Genomic DNA, 19,113 nt, shown 5'->3' on the forward strand with positions numbered 1-19,113 from the left:
ATGAAACTACGGAAATGACTTAATCTTAATGTGTCTTAGCGCAGGGGGAAAAAAAGGCAATTTCATTTCTCCACTCTTAGGCTGACAATTCAGTGAGCAACTACAGCTAATCTCATTGACATCAGCTGAACGGGAAAATTACTAAGGATTTCGTAAGCCTTTATTTACCTGTATTTTCATGGTTTCAGGGGCAGTTATCTCTTATTTATCGCTATACGTCAATCTCGAGCGAAAAGAGAAAAAAAAATCATGTGTTCTAGTAATGCTTTGGCCGTTCGGCGCACTCTGGCTGATGTTTTAGCGCACGTGAATAAAGATTTCACGAATAAAAACTCCACATGTGCCACCAGAAAAACTATGCACGGCGGTTTTGCAGGTTGCCTTTCTAAACTAAGGGTTACGTCAAAAATGTATTCTACGAAGATGAGTTCCAAGACAGTGACTTTAGACAACATGAATCAAAACTTTAAACCCATGGAATATGCTGTTCGCGGGCCAGTTGCTATTCGTGCAGCAGAAATAGAAAAAGAATTGGAAATGGTGAGTTTAATTAGTGATATTTTTTTCTGATATAATTACCAAATTTTAAAACCATATTTTTGCCAAAGTGTTTTATATTTTCTTTGATATGCATGGTCGATAATTTACTCTGTTTTCGCAGAATAAATGAAGTTAAAGAGCTCTTCTTGCGCACTGACATTTACTGTAGTCTTTAGTTGGTAGTGTAATCAAGATCGTTTTTTCTTGAGGTCAAAGAAATTCTATTATTGAGCAATATTTTTTAACTTTTTCATTTTAAGTCGTTGTTGAGCTTTTCAATTCTAAATTTCTGAATTTTACTGCACTTAGCAATGTTATCCCAGGTTCCCCTTTACTTACCTGTATGCGCTTTACCAGTTTAATGAGGCTCTGAGAGTGTTTGCCTATTGTCTCCATAGAACGTGCCGAGTATTAAATAGTGTATCCATAATTAAACGATCCTACTCTAAAGTTGTCTAACGGCGAAACTATTGCTCAGAAACTGACGAAATTTTGTGCACAATGTATGAGGAGATGGGAATTAGTTTGCGTGAATAAAAAAAAATCTAAAATTTCACCACCAGAGCTGCATTTGTATGAGTTACACATTTATTATGCGTAGCGCATCCAGAAGATAAGTTTCCTGAAGTTTTCCAATTTTAAGTAAACCTAACTAGCCGTGTACATTGCGCATGCGTAACAGATCTATAACGTATCAATCATATGCCAGCCATACAGATCCCACCTTGTGCCAGTAGCGTGGTAGCAGTGATCCGAAAAGGAAGCATTTATTCCTTCTCCCGCCGCCTGGGAGGTTCGGTCGGTGATAAAGTTCTTGAATGCACAAAGGATTGCGCCGATTGAAATTCACCGTCAGCTCTGTCAGGCCTATGGGCCGAACAATATAAGTAAGCATATGGTGCGTCGCTGGTGTTGGCAGTTTTCTGAAGGTCGTCAAATTGTCCATGATAAAGCGCACTGTGGGTGACCGTCCCTACCGCCCTGATCTTACTCCCAGCGACTTTTACGTTTTCTTGCACCTCAAGAAATTCCTGTTTTCCGGTGAGCGTTTTGGCAACGACGAGAACCTAAAGACGTCTGTCACACGCTGGTTCCATTCACACGCGATAGAGGGATACAAAAGTTGATCCCGCCTACGACAAGTATCTCAATTCTGGTGACGGCTATGTTGAAAAAACGCTGAAACATTGCTGTACTTGTTGCCAATAGATATGTTCCTGAAAGTGTGAGGTTTTTTTCTTAATGGAGAGAGTGAAACTTATATCCGGATGCGTCTCGTACATTTAAGATAATTTTAAAACAGATCTTGCATCAAAACGTGTTCAACATGACGGCTATCATTTTTATCAACCTTCTGGATTCATGAGATAGCATATGTTCTAGAGTTGACCACAGTATGCTCTTTGATGTGCTATGAACATGCTGTGAAATGCTGTATTTAAGATCAGATTAAGTTCTTGGATTTTCACGATTTACGAGGTGTTTCAAATGAATCCAAAGCTAAAACACAGTTGGATCGGGTAGTAAACTTTAGTGATCGGGTAGCAATGTCTTTCATTATTAACCCCTCACCCCCGCCGGCGGCGAAATTTCGAACTTTTTGAAATTATTATGAATTTTATTCTCTCAAGCAAATTACCATTCCTTCAGACGTTGACCAGCAGAAGGGAGGAATGGGGTTGTTTCCTTCAGTCAAAAGTATTACTATTTTAGTCACTGAAATTGATAGAATAAGCAAAAAAATAACATGGACCCCAGAAAATATTTTAATCTTTTATCAATCTTTAATCAGTTATCTTTTAATTAATTATTTAAAATGTCCGATTTTTCAAACAAGGCGTGGTCTTTATGACGTCACAAATGATGTACTTTTGGTGCATCTGTCTGCCGCGATTCCACGTTATGACAATCAAGAAGCGAATGAAATATTGCGCTCTACTCTTGCTATTATTCCTATCGTTGCCAGTACATGTGAGTCAAGAAGCAGATGAAATATTACGTTCTGCGAATGGTGACAGTGAATGGCATTTCATCATTTGTGATATCATTGGCAGAAGCGTAAACGATGAAAGCACACCAATTAAAGTATTTTTTTTAAATACTAAACTTAGTCAAATTATTTAAAAATGGTCAGATCCTATGTTTTTAAGCATGCTCTTTGAAAAAAAAATAGTTTTAAAATTTTGGAAACGATCCCATTCAGTGAAGCCGAAACAGCCTCTTCGTGCTGTTTCGGCTTCTTTCCAGTGGAACTACCAATCAGTGTTGCCAGGTGAAAATTTAGGAAAATTGCCAAACAGCTTCGAGAATTTAGCCCAAAAATAGCCAACCTGTACGAAAATCACCGTCTTTTTTAGATTTTTTGGAAATTAGAAGGGGATCGACTTCCTTATATTTTAAAACTAAACTTAATAAAAACTCACGAGAGCATAAAGTAACAAAATAATGAAAATGAAGTGATACTGTTACTTTGGGAGACTTTCGATTTCAAAATTGTTAAACATTTTCCCCATGCTCTAAATCTTGCCTTAAAATGGGGCAATAAGTATTTAGATCTGGTACCCTCAACAGCCACGTGCACATTGTGAAAAGCAGTTTCGTTAGGTATCCCTTAAAATAGATGACCCAAAATTTGAGACTTCAAATTCGACAGTTTTCACTTAGTTTCGGGACATTACTTTTTCCATGTATGATGACTGTTAAGTAAAATGTACGTATATGCATGATTTAAAAGTTATATAAAGCTAGTTGAAAAAAAAAAAAAAAGAAGCAATTCCTAAAAAGTCAAAGCAACAGTTAGGCGTAAACGTAGTCAAACACCAGTTTGGCAAATTCTTTCTATTTTTTTTACAGCCAAGAGTCATTAAAAATGGCCAAATTGGCTAATATTAGCCAAATTAGGCAACCCTGCTACCAATTCTCTAGTGTTTGAATACTTGGGAAATGTGGACTCGGGCATTAGCGTGGTAGTTTCGTATTTAGGATCCTGCAGCTGCAGACCTGGCTCAGTATCAGTCCCCTATATATACGAGCCGACGCATCAGCTAAAGATCAGCCATTTTGTATCGGAACGCGTGTTAGAATGGTTGTCTTTTCTGGTAAGTAATCGCGTTTGGTGATTTTTCACTGCGAACAGTTATTAGCGTCACGAAGATTGCTTATTAAATAAAATGTTATTTTTGGCCCATTTGGCAAAACCCGAAATTTTGCCGTGGTAACACTAGCTCAACAACAATGAAAAATCCGATCCAAAATGGCTAAACTTAAGCTGATGCGTCGGCCTGTATATGTTACAACAAATAAAGCATATCATGGGGCTGAGATACAGATGGGTGAAAACCACAACTTGTTCTGCCGTGTAAACTGTCCTTAGTCGCGTGTTTAATTTCTTTCGTCTTTCTTGGCGATGGATATTTGGTTTTGCTAATGGCTAACATTTGGCTTTCGTGGCGGGGGGGGGGGGGGAGCTCTTGCGTCCCGTAAAAAACGTAAAAATAATGACTATAAAACTTGATAATATTGTCTCCATCCTAAGGACTGCACGTCCAGGTCAGTAAAATCCCCAGAAAAGAAGCCAAACTTGTATCATTAATTTACAAATGCACACACTGAATGACAACCAATCAGAAACATATAACACAATAACAAACCTATACTTAAAAGTAAAATCAAAAACTATCCATATAATTTTTCGGTTATTAATCATGCCTCTTCGTTGTTTTACGAAACGTAACTATACTCATAAACTATGGCCACAGTATCTGGCTAGCCGATCATAACGTACAACCCTCGATTTAGAATAATGTTATCTATGGATCCTCACTTTGACGTCTTTAGGGACTGTTTAGGGCTCATCCCAGTGCATCTGCAACTTGGGTGAGAGACCTTTCCTTCGGATGGGATTCCAAAGGCATACCTTGTCACCTTCGTGGAATTCATGCCCAGTAGTCCTTGTGTCGTATCGGGTCTCGATTTCTCCGTCCCCATGTTGATCCGTTCTCGTGTTCCGTTGATCCGTGAACGTGTTCAAGCCGGGCCTGGAGATCCTGGATGTCCATGTACTCCATCCCCTTCCATGTACTCCTCTGGCGATGAAGGTACATCTGGAAGACGACCGAACACGAGATTATAAGGTAGACGAAGATCTCGGTCGAAGAGCATCTGAGATGAGGAATATCTGGTACTCTTGTGGGCAGCACTGCAGTACGCACGAGTGCAATAACAAAAGTAACTTCCTGTCTCAATCCTGTAGGGTTTTGAATACCGTAAGCGAGAGATTATTCCGGTTTGGGCGGTTAAAGCTCTTCATCATGCAGTCCGATTGTGGATGTCGTCCCAGTTTTCTCCATTTTGAGAAGTTGACATAGTCCTTCGAAGACAGCAGAGGTAAAATTCTTTCCTTGGTCAGCAAGAATCTGTAAGGTTACTGCATACCTGGAGATCCAATGCTGGACTAGAACCTCTAGTGCAGTGGAAGATACTTGATCCAGAATGGCATATACTTCGTGACATTTGGTAAAAGACACTTTGGCAACGGGGATGTACTATATATTGCCATCAGTGGTTCTTGTTGGAGGATCCAAGATGTCTGTCGCAATCCGTTCGAAAGGAGCTTAATGTTGTAACGATGCAGCTACCCTCAGTTTCTCCTCTTTGGCTCCTTGCGAGAGCACAGACATTGCAGACATGACACAACTTCTCTACGCCATCCTTTGCCTTGCTCCAGAAGAAGCGATCTCGATCTTGTTCCTTTACGAACAGCACAGGCGTCGCAGGAATGGCACCACTCTCTACGTCCTACTTCTCCTTGTTCCAGAAGAAGCCCTCTTGAATTTTATTGGGAGGAGGGGGGGGGGGGGGTTCAGGACAACAGAATGTCCTCCAGGCTCTCTTCTATGCTATTCCTTTGTTCAGAACGTCCGAAATTCTTGACCGGGGAAGTTTGTTTACTATCTTCAGATTCCCATAATTTCGGTACAGGACGCCGCGCCGTTCCGTAAATGGAGTGAGTTTAATGGAACATAGTATCTCTTCATGGCAGAAATCATGGTGCATCGTAATATGACGTATCAACTTTCTCAGACGACACCTGTTTCCCTCCCCTTGTTTTTCAGGGTGGAATTTTCTTCTCCAATTTTCCCTAGTTTTTGTTGTTCTTCACGGACTTTGAACTCCCTAAATACCACAAAAGGGAAGATTTAAAAGCGAAAAACAGGGGGAAGAAAATTTCGCGTCGGCGAAACGACTGGGACTTCAACTATTTAGGGCAAAAATAGAAAAATAATGTTTATGTTGCAGTATAATTTGCTTCTTGTTTTGCATTCTATTGGAACTTTTACTTATTTTCTGATGAATAAATATGTCTAACTGCATAAATTTTTTTGTGTGCTGCTATGCATGAGTGGAAGTAACTTATTTTTTAATTTTAGGGAGTCAAAAAACCATTCAATCAAGTCATTAGAGCTAATGTAGGAGATTGTCATGCAATGGGTCAGAAGCCTATCACTTACATTCGACAGGTAAAAATTGTTTTAATGTACATAAATGCGACCATATTCGACTAGCAACCGCTTTTAAGATGGACTAAACAAACTTGTCCGTATCAGCTGGCAACCAAATCCATGTATCTTTTGTATGTAGCTAACTTTTCGGTTGTCACACAACTATCTCTGAAGCGGAGTTTATAATTTTATCGATAAATAGTACTGTGCATTAGAGTTTAGCATAATGTCAAAATTTAAAGATAAAGTGACGTCATCACTGTCACGTGGCAGCTATGATGTATGACGCCATCAGGGTCATGTGACATCAAATATAGCAGCCTGTGGTGGTCCCACGACAGTGGTGAAGCCATCCATCAAAGAGGTCACGTGACCGTCATTAGGAGGGGAACCACCTAGTATCTTCTTCATCATCAAAGAGCGCCGGAACGTTTTAAGATACTAATTTAAAAAAAAAAAAAAATCCGGGGAGATCATCCAAAACATAGCATCACCAAAAATAGATTAACATTGCAATGTTTAGACTTCAGTTTCAAAAAATTTTAGAGGTTGAATCCTCGAATGCGCTATCTCCTTCCCCTACTTTTAAAGACGGCTTGAATTTGCGTAATTATGCCTCCAGTTTAGGAATTTTTTCTATTAAGAAAGATTTTGCTGATTATTTTCCATTTAAAAGGGACTTTTAATGTTGTTTCATTTGTTTCGGTACCATTTTAATGGAATTTTCAATGACTTGTTTTAATGACCTGAGTTTTTTTGAATAGATTTTTTTGGAGAGTTATCTTCATTTTATTGGTTTAATTTAATTACTTTTCTTTTGAAAGGAACTTTTAATCGTGAAACAAATATTTTGTATGTAGCTTAGACCAAATATAGCACTTGGCTCCCCAGCGTCCCCCGCACCAAATGATTTAAACTGGTTTATATCAGATGGAAATGACACGGCAAGCCCTGGAAAATGAGGGATTGGTTTCCACATGGTACTAAGGGGATGGAGGCTATCCATTACCCGGCAGCTAAGGTAACTGCTAGTGACCTCCCCCGGGACTTTTTGAACCCGTTGTTTTTTTGCAAGCACGTACTCAGTGGGTATTTGATGGCACCGGGCTTTGAACCCAGAACCATCCGATTCCGAGTTCAACCCTCTATGCACAAGCTTCTCAAGGCCTGGAAAAACATGCCAACAATAAGTGAAATGAAAACTAATCGCGAATTTTTAAACCGTGCCGCGTGCCAAGCGTAGAGCATATAAGGGGAAAGTACCGTCGTATTTGTATGCTGTTAATTGTTTGAGAAACGAGACTGAACTAAAAATCCTTCCATCGAAAGGATTTTTAGTCCATCCCTATTTGATTTATATTCTTTTTTCTTTTCACAACGTGATCTTGCTTTTACCAGGTTGATAAATGAAGACCAGTAATTTTTGTGTTTTCTTGCGACAGGTTCTGACTTTATGCACTTATCCTGATCTGATGGAAGATGACCGTTTTCCATCTGATGTCAAAAAACGAGCAACTGAGATCTTAAATGGTTGTCTTGGACGTAGCGTTGGTAAGTTATTGTTTGATTTTTTCAAAATTTAATTGACTATTTTTCTTGATTGATAATTTTAACACTTTTTTTAAAAGAAATTATTCCAAAGGAAAAATAATTGGAAGATAAATTTTAATATTAATTATCATTAGTGTAATAAGTAGTATAAATAAAGTCGATTCCACGGGACAGGAGCCGTTTGTCGAAACCTAACAAGTAGGGTGCTATCGCAACTCGTTAACACATTTGTCAACATTTTTGTAGGTTCTTACAGTGACAGTGCAGGTTTAGAGATTGTTAAAAAGCATATTGCTCAATACATTGAAAAAAGAGATCGTGTTCCTGCCAATTACTTGGATATCATTTTGACTACTGGAGCTAATCAAGGGATTAAGGTTGGTTTCAATTTTATTTCTCCGTCCTTCATTTTGTAATCGTCTTGTAATTAGAAACTAAAATTGAGTTTTAAATTTTTTAAGGCTGTATTAAGCTTGTTGGATTATAAAGATGGTGACAAGGTGTCTGGTATCTTGGCTCCTGTTCCTCAGTATCCAGTGTATTCTGCAACGATAGTTGAGTATGGAATGCGTCACGTAAGTAGAAGTTTTTACTTCATGTAATTTGGGATAGGGGAGTATCAGAGAACTTACAAAGCGGGTAGGCATTAGTATGACGCCGCATGGTGTGCAAGCGGCGATGCATGCGTATACGGGTGTACCCGCACTCCCCCCCCCCCCGTTTCAAATAGTCCCTGAGAAGCAGCGGTTAAGCAGCATGGCATGACCAGGCTTAAAATAAGAAAAGTGATGCATATCTAAAAAAAACTGAAGGTATGTAACTTGTGATTAATCGAAGACCAGTTTTTTTTTTTGTCAATAATATTACTTTATTTTGACACCATCCACCTGCAAACTACAATGGTCATTTTTTTTTTTTTTTGAGCAATCACGATTGCTTATTGTTCTCACTTGACAGTTTTGAATTCCTATGAATTTATTTTCCCCCCGCCATCCTCTGCAGCACCATCGTCGGCCGGCCGGCCGCCTCACGTGCTGCTCCTCTAGCGAAAACCGTCTGCAGGATACGTCACTTACTTGCCTACACTTACACATACACCAACACACACACCTACACACTTAAACACATATACACGCGCATACATACAGACACCTACACATACACACACGCCTACACACACACACAAACACACATGCCTACACACATACACATACCCCCACACATCACAAACATACCCCCCGCCACACACACAAACAAACACGCCTACATACACACACACTCGTGATTGCCAAAAACATAATTTGAATTCAAGATGTCAAAGTTCAAATTAATTTAAGGTTATGATTATTGAAAAAAAAAAAAAAAATGTTGGGCAATGCGGGTATAAGATTTAATCACATATTTATTTATAATTTCTTGAAAAATGTGCTAACTTAGATTCTCTACTTCAATAGGAAAAGTAAAACTTAGGAAAGTTATTTTTTATGATGGCAATTAGTTAGTCAAATTATTCAATCAATTATTTCTGTATGTTTTAAAACAAATGTGCTGACTTTGATTTTCAATTTAAAGTGGATAAGTACATTTTATTTGCTTATTTTTTATAATGGCAGTTAGCTAGTCAATTAATTTAATCATTTATAACTTCATATTTGATTTTTTTGTAAAAGGAAGTATTGTATTCGCGAAAAAATTTTCACTCAAAAATCGGCCTTAATTTCCATTTTTCTCACCCTCGAATGAATGTTGAGTTTTTTTTTCGACCCGACCCCAGGTGGATAAATGCCTAGGAACGTACAGACACCCGAAATATCCATTTTGACGACCCCCGAGTTAATTACAACGAATTTTCTCGTGATGTCCGTATGTACGTATGTGCGTATGTGTGTATGTATCTCGCATAACTCAAAAACGCTATGTCCTAGAAAGTTGAAATTTGGTACGTAGACTGCTAGTGGGGTCTAGTTGTGCACCTTCCCTTTTGGTTGCATTCAGATGTTCCTAAGGGGGTCTTTTGCCCCTTTTTTGGGGGGAAATCATTGTTAATTTCGATGTAAACTCAAGTTGTGTTATAATTTGTCGGACACTTGTCGATTTATCGCCAGTCTTTTGGTCGCCAAGTTTTGTCGCCAACTTGGCGACAAATTTGGCGATTTTTTTTTCTTTTTTTTAAAATTTGATTTCAGTTTGGCCACTGTTGGTGATATTTAGAAAATAAACAATTGAATCACATTAAAATTGTCAATAATTGGGAAATGACATTGAATTGGAGTAAAAGGAAGTCATGTGATGCACACATCAGCTCGTTTTTGTCTCAATTTTCAGTCATTTTTCGGTTTTCTAAAAATTTCAAAAGGAAGCTAAAGTTTTCTGAGCCTTTTCGCAATTAGGCCCAAGTGTCTTTTCTATTTTGCTGCAATGGGCAGGAACTGCGAAATTTTATTTTTTTTAATTTATTTTATTATTATTATTATTATTATTTTGCATTTTTGTTATCTATTGTACGCTAGCTTAATTGTACAAGCTTGCCTATTTGGTTTCCTCTGAAAATAAAGCGCAAAAACAACTCTAATTCCAACATTTGCCTGTTGTTATTATTGAATCCAAAACGCGTTTTCTCAAAAATCTCCAAAACTCATTTCTTGAGATACTGCCGTTTACCTGCTCACGACAGTATACGTCTTTGTGATGTTCTAACTTAATTTTGTTCTCTCTCATTAAACTATCAAAAATCTATGGATGGCCTTGAAACAGCCAATGAAATCGCTGAAGTGTTATGACGTAGAAAAGTGAGCTTAGTCAGAAATAGATCAAATACTATAATTTGCGACTGATCAAAACAAGAGTCGTATAGATAGCACAGTTACACAAATTTGTTGCAAAATAATTTTCTATCTATATTTAGAAAAAATATTTGAAAATTAGAACAGGTGCCCAATCATGGAAAAGATTGTAGGAAAACATTTTCCTTTAAAAGTCAGAGTGTATAAGTAGCAAAAAAAAAAAAAAAAAAAAGATTTTCATACACATACAGCGTAATATTTTTTGATAGTAATTATGAAATTCTGTTATAGCATTTCGATTCCGAGTCACAACTGACTACAACTGTATTTTTGTCGAGGACTGCATACTAAGTGCCTTGCTCCATTATTTTTTATACCGATAGATGGCAGCACCATCAGCGGATCGAACAGTTAATGAGAATTTAGAACTAGACCAGGAGCTAATAGCTACCTGGTGCTAGCACCCCCAGAGGTATCGTTTCACTTGGAGGACATTGAGACCACGAGCCTATTTAACGTCGCCCAGTCCCGTTTAATGACGACGGTGGATCTTCGACCATCGAGGTTCGAACTCAGGACCCTCCGGCCCCGAATCCGACACTCTACCGATCGGGCTACCACGGCCCCTTATAGCGTTTCAAAATTTGTTTCCTTTTTTGGTGATAGGTGGACAAGTTGCCTTCATTAACAATAGTTACTTAGGCTTTTTATGTATTTTTATTGATTTAAAATTAATTTTATTACAGTGAAACCCCGATTTTACGTCCCTAGTATCCCTAGTATCTACATTTTCCCCACATCTTCGGTTCTTTTCATCCGGTCCCAGTTTTTCCATTTACTATCCATCCTATATTCTAGTGTTCGTTTAACCCGGATTGTAGGTTTGTTATTTAAGTATATTTTCCGCATTTTACGTTTTTCTTGGGAAGTAAAAGAAAAAACTAAAATGTTCTAAAATGAATAATAAGTTTCATTTGTGCTTTTTAAAAGGCTTTTCAAATTTTGAAAGTCATTCTGTAGAAACAGAAATGCTGCTACTCCATCCGTAGCCGATCTTATGGACTTTTCGTCTGCAAATGAAGATGAACAAGAAGAAACGGAAGCACAGCCCGTCACTTTTATCAATATCGCATTAAAAAGCTGCATTGAAAACGTTATTGCATTAAAAAGCAATTGCATTAAAAAGCTGCATTAAAAAGCATCATTGCAGTTAAAAAGCAATTGCATGAAAAAGCTTACAAGTAGTTAAAAACTGTTTTCTCTCTTATAAAGATCAGGAAAACGTCTTGCAAAGTATTTCAACCCTGGACGATGCAGCATTTACTTTGAACTCAATGGCTAAAAAACGAGCTGATGTGAGCATCACATGACTTCCTTTTACTCCAACTTAATGTCATTTTCCCATTATTGGCAATTTTAATGTGATTCAATTGTTTACTCTCAAAATATCACCAACAGTAGCCAAATCGACACCAGATCTAAAATTAAAAAAAAAAAAAAAATCGCCAAATTTGTCGCCAAATTGGCGACAAAACTTGGCAACCAAAAGACTGGCGATATATCGCCAAATTATTACACCACTTAAATTTACATGGAAATTAACAATGATTTCCCTCCAAAAAGGGGCAAAAGACCCCCTTGAAATCACTCGACTGCAACCAAAAGGGAAGGTGCACAACTAGATCCCACTAGGAGTCCACGTACCAAATTTAAACTCTCTAGGACATTCCGTTCTTGAGTTATGCGACATACATACACACATACATACGCACATACATACGTACATACAGACGTCACGAGAAAGCTCGTTGTAATTAACTCGGGGATCGTCAAAATGGACATTTCGGGTGTCTGTACGTTCCTAGGCATATATCCACGAGTGGTCGAAACGAAAAAAAAACCCCAACATTCATTCGGGGGTGAGCAAAATAGAAATTAAGGCCGATTTTTGAGTGAAAATTTTTTTGCGAATACAATACTTCCTTTTTTGTAAAAGGAAGTAAAAACAATCCACTATTACGGGCTGTTTTCAACATGGATTCGCAACTTAATGCGCAAAATCAATTTAATAATGTTCGTTTCGTAAACTATAGATATTGCACCGTTTGAAAGAGTCATCTTTAGTACCTTTAGTTTTTTCTTTTTTTTTTCTTCCTTTTACAAAAAGGAAGTATTGTATTCGCGAAAATATTTTCACTCAAAAATCCACCTTAATTTCCATTTTGCTCACCCCCGAATGAATGTTGAGGTTTTTTTTTTCGACTCGACCACACGTGGATAAGTGCCTAAGAACGAATAGACACGCGAAATATCCATTTTGTCGATTCCCGAGTTCATTACAACGAGTTTTCTCGTGACGTCTGTATGTGCGGATGTATGTCGCATAACTCAAGAACGGTGTGTCCTAGAAAGTTCAAATTTGGTACGTAGACTCCTAGTGGGGTCTAGTTCTGCACCTCCCCTTTTGGTTGCATTCGGATGTTTCTAAAGAGGTCTTTTGCCCCTTTTTTGGGGGAAATCATTGTTAATTTCTATGTAAACACAAGTGGTGTTATAATTTGGCGGACACTTGGCGATATATCGCCAGTCTTTTGATCGCCAAGTTTTGTCGCCAATTTGGCGACAAATTTGGCGATTTTTCTTCAATTTGGATTTAATTTGGCCACTGTTGGTGATATTTAGAGAGTAAACTATTGAATCACATTAAAATTGCCAATAATAGGGAAATGACACTAAATTGGAGTAAAAGGAAGTCATGTGATGCACACATCAGCTCGTTTTTTTTTTTGTAATTGATTTTCGCTTTCTAAGCATTTTCCGCATTTTACGTTTTACCGTATTTTACGTTTTTTAGCCCAGTCTCCTGAGAAACATAAAATTGGGGTTTCGCTGTATTATTATTATTTGGTGTAAGCTAATGCGGTCTGTTTTTTGTTCTTTATTACTATTGAGAAATACAAATTATATCAAATATCAATGATTCTATTACTTGCTTTCTTAAAACCAATAAGTTTCGAGAAACATGATAATGAAAGAATATTATCATCTACTTATAATTTGAATTAGTGTTTACATTTTTTCAATTAAAAATTAATAAAACTCATTTTAATTATATAAATGTTTTTTCTCCCTGAAGATAAATTATTACTTAGATGAGGACAATGCATGGGCTCTAAACATAAAAGAGCTGAAAAGAGCCCTAAATGAAGCAAAAAAAGATTGTTTTCCTAGGGCTTTAGTAGTTATCAATCCTGGAAATCCTACAGGTAAATTTTATAATGTTTTTTATTTCAAGTATTTTAAGCCTCTAATCTAATTTCTCTTTTTGCTTTAATGTATCAAAATTTAAAAAATATTTTTTAACTGTAGGGGCTGTGCTTACTCGTGAAAACATCGAAGAGATCATAAGATTTGCTTATGAAGAGAAACTTTTTCTAATGGCTGATGAGGTAAACAGTTTGCTTTCAGTTTTATTTTTCCTTCTTTTCTATTGATTTGTATTTGTATGTGATAAACGGCTGTTCACAGATGATGTCACACTATTCTCAACATTTTTGCCCCCCCCCTTCCCCAGTCGTCACTATGTGCCACACTTCACCTTCCCCCTCCCCTTGTCACATGTCGCGCTAATTTTCATAAGCGTATTCTTATTTTTAAAAATGCTTGACGACATCTTGTCCCTCTCCCCTTGTCACTAACTCTCAGATTTCACGAACCTACGTCCCTCCTTCAAAGCGTAATATCATTTGTAAACAGCCCCTTTATTAAAAAACATTACTTTCGATCGCTTTCAACTTTAATAACATTTTTTTTAAACTAGAACTTTAGAGAACACCAAAAAATTTGTTAATGTGTTTGCTAATAAAATTAGAAATGATTTTATTAAGAACTAGTGGCACCCGCACGGCTTTGCCCGTAATAGAAAAGTTAAAAGGTCTTTTGGTTCGCCTGTATATTTACAAATAATGTATGGGGAATTTTCTCGCCAATTGGCTTGCGCCCACGTTACAGTTCCACGTTATGATAATTTCGTATCTCGCCAATTGGCATGTGCCCATGTTACGGTTCCACGTTACGATAATTTCGTAATTTATGATAGTTTTTTTCTTAAAATTGAAATAGAAAAAGAACCACATCGAAATTTCGAAAAATCGCTTCGAGGTGCACACCCCCATGCTACAAACTAACTTTGTGCCAAATTTCATGAAAATCGGCCGAACGGTTTAGGCGCTATGCGCGTCACAGACATCCTACAGACATCCTCCGGACAGAGGGACTTTCAGCTTTATTATTAGTAAAGAAGATAAAGATAAAGATTCTTTCCCATTTTATTAAATTTCTGTGAAAAATGGGCTTAACATTGGAATAAAAAAAGAACAAAATCGAATTTTCGAAAAATCGCTTCGAGGTGCACACCTTCATGCTACAAACTAACTTCGTGCCGAATTTCATGAAAATCGGCCGAACCGTCTAGGCGCTATGCGCGTCACAGACATCCTACATACATCCTACAAACATTCAGACATCCTCCGGACAGAGAGACTTTCAGCTTTATTATTAGTAACTAGTGGCACCCGCACGGCTTCGCCCGTAATAGAAAAATTAAAGGTCTTTTGGTTCGCCTGTATATTTACAAATAATGTATGGTGAAATTTCTCGCCAAATGGCTTGTGCCCATGTTACGGTTCCATGTTATGATAATTTTGTAATTTATGATAGTTTTTTTCTTAAAATTGGAATAAAAAAAGAACCACATCGAATGTTCGAAAAATCGCTTCGAGGTGCACACCCCCATGCTACATACTAACTTTTTGCCAAATTTCATGAAAATCGGCCGAACGGTTTAGGCGCTATGCGCGTCACAGACATCCTACAGATATCCTACAGACATCCTACAGACATCCAGACATCTAGACATCCTCCGGACAGAGAGACTTTCTGCTTTATTATTAGTAAAGAAAATTGGAATAAAAAAAGAGCCACATCGAATGTTCGAAAAATCGCTTCGAGGTGCACACCCCCATGCTACATACTAACTTTGCCAAATTTCATGAAAATCGGCCGAACGGTTTAGGCGCTATGCGCGTCACAGACATCCTACAGATATCCTACAGACATCCTACAGACATCCAGACATCTAGACATCCTGCGGACAGAGAGACTTTCTGCTTTATTATTAGTAAAGAAGAAGAAAAGAAAAGAAGAAAGATAAAGAAGTAAAGAAAAGGAAGATAATTTTCAGAACAAATTCTTTCCCATTTTATTAAATTTCTGTGAAAAATGGGCTTAAAATTGGAATAGAAAAAGAACCACATCGAATTTTCGAAAAATCGCTTCGAGGTGCACACCCTTATGCTACATACTAACTTAGTGCCAAATTTCCTGAAAATCGGCTGAACGGTGTAGGCGCTATGCGCGTCACAGACATCCTACAGACATCCAGACATCCTCCGGACAGAGAGACTTTCAGCTTTATTATTAGTAAAGAAAGCAAGTTTCGTTGCGTGCCTGAAGTAGAAAGGGTTACTTCCGGTAATTTTGAAGACATATTGTTTATTCGCCAGACAAATATATTTTAAAGAAAACCGACGTCGGTTAAACAAGTTTTCGGTTAAAAGAGTTTCTGATGATTGGGGTTCCAGTGTGCTTGGTCGGATTTTGAAGTGCATAATTTTGAAAGCTGGTTCTACAAAAACTTTATTTCAATCTTGTTATCGAAAAACAAAAGTCAAATTCGCACTATAAAGATTGAAAATCGCCAATACGCCGTTCCAATTTTTGTACTGTGGTTCATTCAAATTTTTTTCTTAATTGAGTCCACGTGCCTGGATTTTTATACATTTTTTAAGAGTGTTAAATAGTGTACAGCGGTGTTTTATCACACTTCAAAGTGTAAAGCTTATCTATCTTTTGATTTACAATCGCTCTCCATTGGCGGTCTGGCTGAAGGAGTGTTTCGCATTTGGAACTCCTACCGGTCATAAAAAGAGGAAGAAAAAGGTCCAAAATAAAGCTGAAAGTCTCTCCGTCTGGATATCTGTCTGGATCTCTGCGTGACGCGCATAGCGCCTAGACCATTCGGCCGATTTTCATGAAATTTGGTACAAAGTGAGTTTGTAGCATGGGGGTGTGCACCTCGAAGCGATTTTACGAAAATTCGATTTTGTTCTTTTTCTATTCCAATTTTAAGAACATTTTCCCGAGCAAAATTATCATAAGATGGACGAGTAAATTACCAAGTTATCATAATGTGGAACCGTAACATGGGCAAGCCAATTGGCGAGAAATTCTCCATACATTATTTGTAAATATACAGGCGACATTTTAATTTTCTACTACGGGCAAAGCCGTGCGGGTACCACTAATAACAAACAAACAAATAAATAAATAAATGATGTTTCAAAATTACTATCCTCTTGATTGCGAGGAGTTTTTCTTTAGAATCAAACTCATCTTTTTCTACTGTTGTTTTCATAATATGCCCTGATGAAAACAAAGCTAACCAATTTCAAGTTTTCATTTTTATCAGATTAATGTGTAGTCCACCTGATGATTGTTGGCGTTCGTCCTTGGACGAGTAAACTTCAAAATCGGTTGAAATTAGGAGAAACAAGGGGTTTGCTATAATAAAGCGTAGCTGAAACAAGTTTTTTTCTGAACCGTCGTTGTTTGTTTGCAATAATAAATAAACTTGAATTGAAAACTCGCGCCAGACTCCCCGCTAATGCGCTAACAGTGGAAGTTCTCGGTTTCGCGATCGCGCTTACTACTCTCCCTGTTTCCTCGAATCCGATGTCTTTGACTCTTTCACCATGTGAGGTGGATTAAAATTGAACATTTTTTATAGAGCAATGACAAATTGCTTATTATCCTCACTTTATTAAAGTTGATGTTGCTCTGATATTTCTGATTACCATGGAAACATATTAAGACGATTGTTTCTAATATTTATTTAGAGAGCGAAATTTTCGTTGCCATAGTTACAAATCGTCTGGATTTGATTTTAATCATATTTTTGTCATGGCTTGACTCAAGCAGACGTTACATTAAAAAATGTTTTTTTTTCTTTTTTTTTTTTTTGTGTGTGTAAAATCACTTTTTTTTTTTTTTGGAAAAACACCCCATCTATATAGTATTTGTTTAGTAGAACAAATATAGATGAACTTGAAAAACAAAAACTTCATTCAAATATAAAATTCTCAGATTACTGATTCCCCCATCAATTAAGATTGATAAGAAATAACAATACATGACGTTATACGCTGCAAATAATCTTTGTGATAAGTGTTCTGGTAGATATCGGCCATAAAATCTTTATCTTTATTATCGCATCCTAATCACCATTTCTTTTTCATGGATATGCCTCGTAATACCTATTCTAGAACATCACCAGTCATTATATAACGGGAGCCAATTTGTTGGCCATTTCCATTCCATTCTATTTGTAGAAACAAGAAACCCAACGAATGGGTCCTATTCCTGATTGCCGAAGAACATAATTTGAATTTGAGACGTCAAAATTCAAATAAATGGTGGATGTTTTTTTTTTTTTTTGAGCAATCACGATTGCTTATTGCTTTCATTTGACTGTTTTGATGTGCTATGATTTTATTTTCCCGCCAGCACCCTCTGCAGCACCACTGTTGACCGGCTGCCTCACGATGCTGCTGCTGCAAAGTCTCCAGGTTGCGTCAGTATCCTACACTTACACGCATACATACACGCACGTACACATACACACACACACACACCTACACACAACTACTCACACACTCATGCCTGCACGCGGACACAAACACACATGCCTACACAAATACACATACCTCCTAAACACAAACACACATAACCCCCCCCACACACACGCCTACATACACACACACACACCTACACACAACTACTCACACACTCATGCCTGTTCACAGACACAAACACACATGCCTACACAAATACACATCCCCCCTACACACAAACACACATACCCCCCCACACACGCCTACATACACACACACACACCCACACACAACTACTCACACACTCATGCCTGTTCACAGACACAAACACACATGCCTACACAAATACACATCCCCCTACACACAAACACACATACCCCCCACACACGCCTACATACACACACACACACACCCACACACAACTACTCATACACTCATGCCTGTTCACAGACACAAACACACATGCCTACACAAATACACATCCCCCCTACACACAAACACACATACCCCCCACACACGCCTACACACACACACCCACACACACACACACTCGTGATTGCGAAAAACATAATTTGAATTCAAGATGTCAAAATTCAAATTTTTTTTTTTTATTTGATATTTTCAGTTATTTATTTATTTATTATTTTTTTTTTTTTGTAATCGTACATTTATGTTTCAGGTATATCAAGATAATGTGTATGCCGAAGGAATGAAATTTCATTCTTTTAAGAAAGTTATGACAGAGATGGGGGAACCATACAAAAGTATGGAGTTAGCATCCTTCATGTCCATCTCTAAGGGATACATGGGAGAGTAAGTGGTGTAATATACTTAGCGTTTAACAACTCATTTTGGGTTATTTATTTTAAGACCCACTATATACTGTCTGACCATCGATTATGTGGAAAGGCTAATATCCGGTTTATAGGCGGAAATGGACGTATCTATTACTTTATAGGGTTGTTAGTTGGTTTGTTGCAAAAGTGCACTTTTGCCTCTCTCTATTAT

At 37.6% G+C, this 19,113-nt stretch overlaps 1 protein-coding gene across 1 annotated transcript in view; it reads left to right on the top strand.

Annotated features, from left to right (window-relative positions):
- The first annotated feature begins 408 nt into the window (after nucleotides 1-408).
- LOC129225729 (alanine aminotransferase 2-like) overlaps nucleotides 409-19,113 on the top strand; it is a 39,078-nt gene continuing 20,373 nt past the window's right edge. The window contains exons 1-8 of the mRNA XM_054860223.1: nucleotides 409-540; nucleotides 5,970-6,059; nucleotides 7,484-7,592; nucleotides 7,839-7,969; nucleotides 8,054-8,167; nucleotides 13,512-13,641; nucleotides 13,745-13,824; nucleotides 18,785-18,918. Coding sequence (XP_054716198.1) covers nucleotides 409-540; nucleotides 5,970-6,059; nucleotides 7,484-7,592; nucleotides 7,839-7,969; nucleotides 8,054-8,167; nucleotides 13,512-13,641; nucleotides 13,745-13,824; nucleotides 18,785-18,918 — 920 coding nt within the window. The remainder of the gene's footprint in view (nucleotides 541-5,969; nucleotides 6,060-7,483; nucleotides 7,593-7,838; nucleotides 7,970-8,053; nucleotides 8,168-13,511; nucleotides 13,642-13,744; nucleotides 13,825-18,784; nucleotides 18,919-19,113) is intronic.

The sequence above is a fragment of the Uloborus diversus genome, chromosome 7 (assembly GCF_026930045.1).
Source record: "Uloborus diversus isolate 005 chromosome 7, Udiv.v.3.1, whole genome shotgun sequence".
Lineage (NCBI taxonomy): Eukaryota > Metazoa > Arthropoda > Arachnida > Araneae > Uloboridae > Uloborus > Uloborus diversus.